The following is a 3,781-nucleotide window of genomic DNA, read 5'->3' as shown; positions in this document are numbered from 1 at the left end:
ATCCTTAAACCCCTAAATCCCCAAAACTACAATGGTATTTTAGTATTTTCAGTTTTTCGAGGGACCAAAACTACAAGCAAACCAGCTCATAAGGACCATCGATCCAAAAAAATCGAGGTTTGTACTAAAACCCCAAAAAAAATCAATCATACCACATTGACCATTTTTGCAATTTTGTCAAACAAAACCAATTAAATATTTTTTTTATCGGGTTAAACGAACCATACCCGAACCTCCTTTGATTTCAAACAAGCTATTCAATTTGTTTTTTTTATATGGACGTCTGACAATTGTCGATTTAACGTCAGCGACTTTGTATCGTGGGAAAAATTTTACAAGTGGCAAAAAACTGATTTCAAAAATTAAAAATTTACGAACTTTTCATAATATTCCTGTTGAACAGAGAGCTGTAGGCACTGATGTTTTTAGGGTTTCGCTGTCGGAACTTCGTATCGTCGGCGCAATTGTGTAATATATCTGTTAATCCTTTTGTAAATAACAGAGTATGAATTCGCATGGTGTATGATTTCGGCTCCTGTTAAACCTGTGTTATCGTTAACAACGAAAATTCATACACTTGAATGTTCATCGATTGAATGTTTTGGTATGAAATGTTCATGTCTCGACACTTGTAAGGTTTTGCACATATACTCTTCCTTTTGTGGAAACTTAATAATGAATCCATCATTATCTCTTTCATCCTCCTCTTTTTCTTCTGAGAGGAAGAAGATTTCAAATTCTTCCGATGAAACTGAAAGCATTTATAGAAGGCCGAAGTCAAACCATCTGATGTCAAAAAACAACGGGAATCTTTTAAGGAAGCTTTCCAAGCTCATGAGACGAATTTCGATTCCGATAGAGTCTGGAAATGGAGGCAAGCCTTGGAAGAGGCTGGTCAGTTGTCTGGTTGTCACTTGCAAAATGAGTAATTTCTCTCACCCTTCTTTCTCTGCTTCATTTTTACTTTTTGCTACAGTCAAACCACAATCGTATAGATAAGCTCATAAACACACTTATGCTACACTTTGTTATGCAAAGACATTTAGTTTTTGTATATAATATGCTTGTACTTTTTTCCCCTATGTAGTTGCATTATATTATATATAATTTATATATATATACATGCATTGATCATTGGAAGTAACAAAAGATATATACATGCATGCTGCATTCTATGATTACACACATGGATTTATTTAACGTCTACATGGAATTTGGTAGGGATGAGGAGAAGTTTGTAAGGAAAATTGTTAAAGAACTTGAAACCATGCAAAATCCACAAGAGCTACATGTTGCAGATTGCCCTGTTGGGATACAACCTCGAGTAAACGAACTAATTTCAGTTTTAAACTTGGAATTGAATAATGTTTCCATTGTTGCGGTTTTGGGGATTAGAGGGATAGGCAAGACGACTATTGCCAAAGCTACATATAATAAAATTGCTGCAAATTTTGAATCCCATTGTTTTCTTGAGGATATCCATCAGTGCTGTGGAAAAAGTTCAAATTGGAAGGTTAGTTTGCAAAATGAGCTCATTTCTTGTCTATCCCCAAATGGTAAGTCTCGAATCAAACATTGTCATAATGATGGAGTTACAAAGATAAGGAAGTTGATATGTGGTCAAAAGGTCCTTATAGTTCTTGATAATGTTGATAAGTATGAGCAGTTGCAAGCATTAGGTATTCGTCCTGAATGCTTCTATGATGGAAGTAGAATAATTGTGACCACTCGAGATAGACATTCCCTTGGTATCCTATGATACTCTCCCTACAATATGAGATCATTGAATATAAAAGAGTCCCTTCAACTCTTCACTCTTCTTATAGATGACACTGTCGACGAGAAGTTTGTAATGCAAGTAGTGAAACATGCTGCAGGGATTCCTTTGGTTCTTGAACATTGGAGTTGCCATTTTAAACACAAGGAAAGGAAACAATGGCCGGGTGTATTGAACACTTTAAAAAGAATTCCGCATGGTGATGTTAAAAAAATGCTTCAAGTCGGCTATGATTCACTTCCTAATAGAGGCAAGAAGTTATTTCTGGATATTTCTTATTTCTTTGATGGAATGGAAAAGGATTTAGCTGTCAAAGTACTACAAGATGAAGATTCGCCATTCTTCCCGGATGATGAAATTCAATGTCTAGTTAATAGAAGGCTAGTTAATATAGGATTTGACTCTAGAGTGTCGATGATGAATCGTGCAATTCGGGAAATGAGCCATGAAATTGTCCGCCTAGAAAACCAAGATAAGCCTGGACAACGTACTAGATTGAGAGATCCAAGGGATGTGGTTCGCGTATTGACACAACATTCGGTACGTATAATAATAAATTATATATATATATATATATATATATATATATATATATATATTGTAAATGAGTATTTTTGGGATAAAAAAGCAGCAATAAAAAATAGCCATTTTAGTTGTAACAATGACCAAAAACGTAAACCAAAATTGCAAAAGAAAGCAAAACTCAAGGACTTTAGTATATTGACACTAGCTAGCCTATATAATTAACACCAACCTTCATTGTTTACCTGCAGGGAACAGAATCAGTTCAGAGCATTAGACTCGATTATCATGATAAGAAGCAAGACATAACAGTAGAAGCAGAGTCCTTGAGAGGAATGAGAAACCTGGAGTTGGTTAAGCTGAGCTGTTATCACCTATCCTGGAGTTGTTCCAATGATGAAATGCCTTCCTTCTCTTTTCAGATGTTGAAATACATGGAATGGTATGGCTACCCTTTCAGATCTATCAACATCGACATGAGCAATGTGGTGGTCCTACGATTGCGACATAGCAAATTGGAAATACTGTGGGAAGGAATCAAGGTATGATAAATGATAATGTCATTTTTTTAATTTTATTTCTCAAGACCTCATCACATTATATTATATATATGTATATGCAACTGTGTTTCTGTTTCCAGAGTCTCAAGAAGCTAAGGATTCTGGACGTGAATGATTCATCCTCATTAACTAGGACTGGTGACTTCTATGGACTTGAGAACCTTGAGGAACTGTACCTTGCTCATTGTAGGAACTTACAAGAGTTGCACAGCTCTGTTGGTTGTCTTCACAAACTTGCTATTCTGGATTTACGTGGTTGCACAAACTTAAAGAGCTTCCCTTGGGAAATGATAGGCAAGTTGCAATGTCTTCAACAACTTAAGCTTACGGATTGTCCCAACATCATTGTCTTGGGTTTCCCTCTTTCTCGAGTAAAAAAAGGGTCCAATAAGGGCATTTTTCTCCAAAGAAAATCTTGTAAGGTTTCTTCTTTATATAGACTGGAAAAAAAGAAGAGAAAATATCATAGAGGAACAGAGAGCGCAGCAGAAAACAAAGAGAAACAAGGTTCAAGTTTGAAAGGAAAGAGTTCGGCTTGATCGCAACGCATCCACCTATGTTTTCGCATTATAATGATTTTGGAATTTTACTCTGATAACTGTTTTCTTATAAAGTACTTTGGAATATATAGAAGACAAAATTGCAAAAATGGTCCCTGTGGTATGCATTTTTTGGGGACAAAATTGCAAAAATGTTCCCTGTAGTTTGTCAATTTCTTTGGGTAAGGTCCAAAAAAACATTTATTAGCAAAAAAGGTCCTTATTTGGTGGTTTAGCTGTGGTTTTGGTCCCTATTTCGTTAACTTTAACATTTGGCTGTTAACTTTTTTTAAATGATAATTTTACCCTCAGGGACTATTTCTGCAGTTATCTCTTTTTACCAAATTACAAGGACCATTTCTGCAATTCTTCTTTTTAAATTT

At 35.4% G+C, this 3,781-nt stretch overlaps 2 protein-coding genes across 2 annotated transcripts; both read left to right on the top strand.

Moving 5' to 3' along the window:
• Nucleotides 1-385: 385 nt before the first annotated feature.
• LOC145128448 (TMV resistance protein N-like) lies at nucleotides 386-3,508 on the top strand. Its single transcript, XM_079063239.1, has 4 exons — nucleotides 386-925; nucleotides 1,222-2,317; nucleotides 2,551-2,841; nucleotides 2,940-3,508. The coding sequence occupies exons 2-4, from the start codon at nucleotides 1,775-1,777 to the stop codon at nucleotides 3,396-3,398; spliced, it is 1,293 nt and encodes a 430-aa protein (XP_078919365.1). The 5' UTR covers nucleotides 386-925; nucleotides 1,222-1,774; the 3' UTR covers nucleotides 3,399-3,508.
• On the top strand, nucleotides 1,187-1,759 carry LOC145130645 (disease resistance protein RML1A-like). The gene has a single exon (XM_079065416.1). The coding sequence runs from the start codon at nucleotides 1,187-1,189 to the stop codon at nucleotides 1,757-1,759; it is 573 nt and encodes a 190-aa protein (XP_078921542.1).
• Nucleotides 3,509-3,781: the final 273 nt, after the last annotated feature.

The sequence above is a fragment of the Lactuca virosa genome, chromosome 8 (assembly GCF_052849685.1).
Source record: "Lactuca virosa cultivar CGN04683 chromosome 8, Lactuca_virosa_CGN04683_v6, whole genome shotgun sequence".
Taxonomy (NCBI): domain Eukaryota; kingdom Viridiplantae; phylum Streptophyta; class Magnoliopsida; order Asterales; family Asteraceae; genus Lactuca; species Lactuca virosa.
This window is presented reverse-complemented; position numbering and strand designations above follow the sequence as displayed.

Excerpts from the sequence above, each read along its gene's own strand:
- LOC145130645 (XM_079065416.1), top strand. The coding sequence starts at position 1,187 with ATGGATTTATTTAACGTCTACATGGAATTTGGTAGGGATGAGGAGAAG.
- LOC145128448 (XM_079063239.1), top strand. The coding sequence starts at position 1,775 with ATGAGATCATTGAATATAAAAGAGTCCCTTCAACTCTTCACTCTTCTT. Across the intron at positions 2,318-2,550 it reads GCGTATTGACACAACATTCG|GGAACAGAATCAGTTCAGAG; the intron begins GTACGTATAATA and ends GTTTACCTGCAG. Across the intron at positions 2,842-2,939 it reads TACTGTGGGAAGGAATCAAG|AGTCTCAAGAAGCTAAGGAT; the intron begins GTATGATAAATG and ends TTCTGTTTCCAG.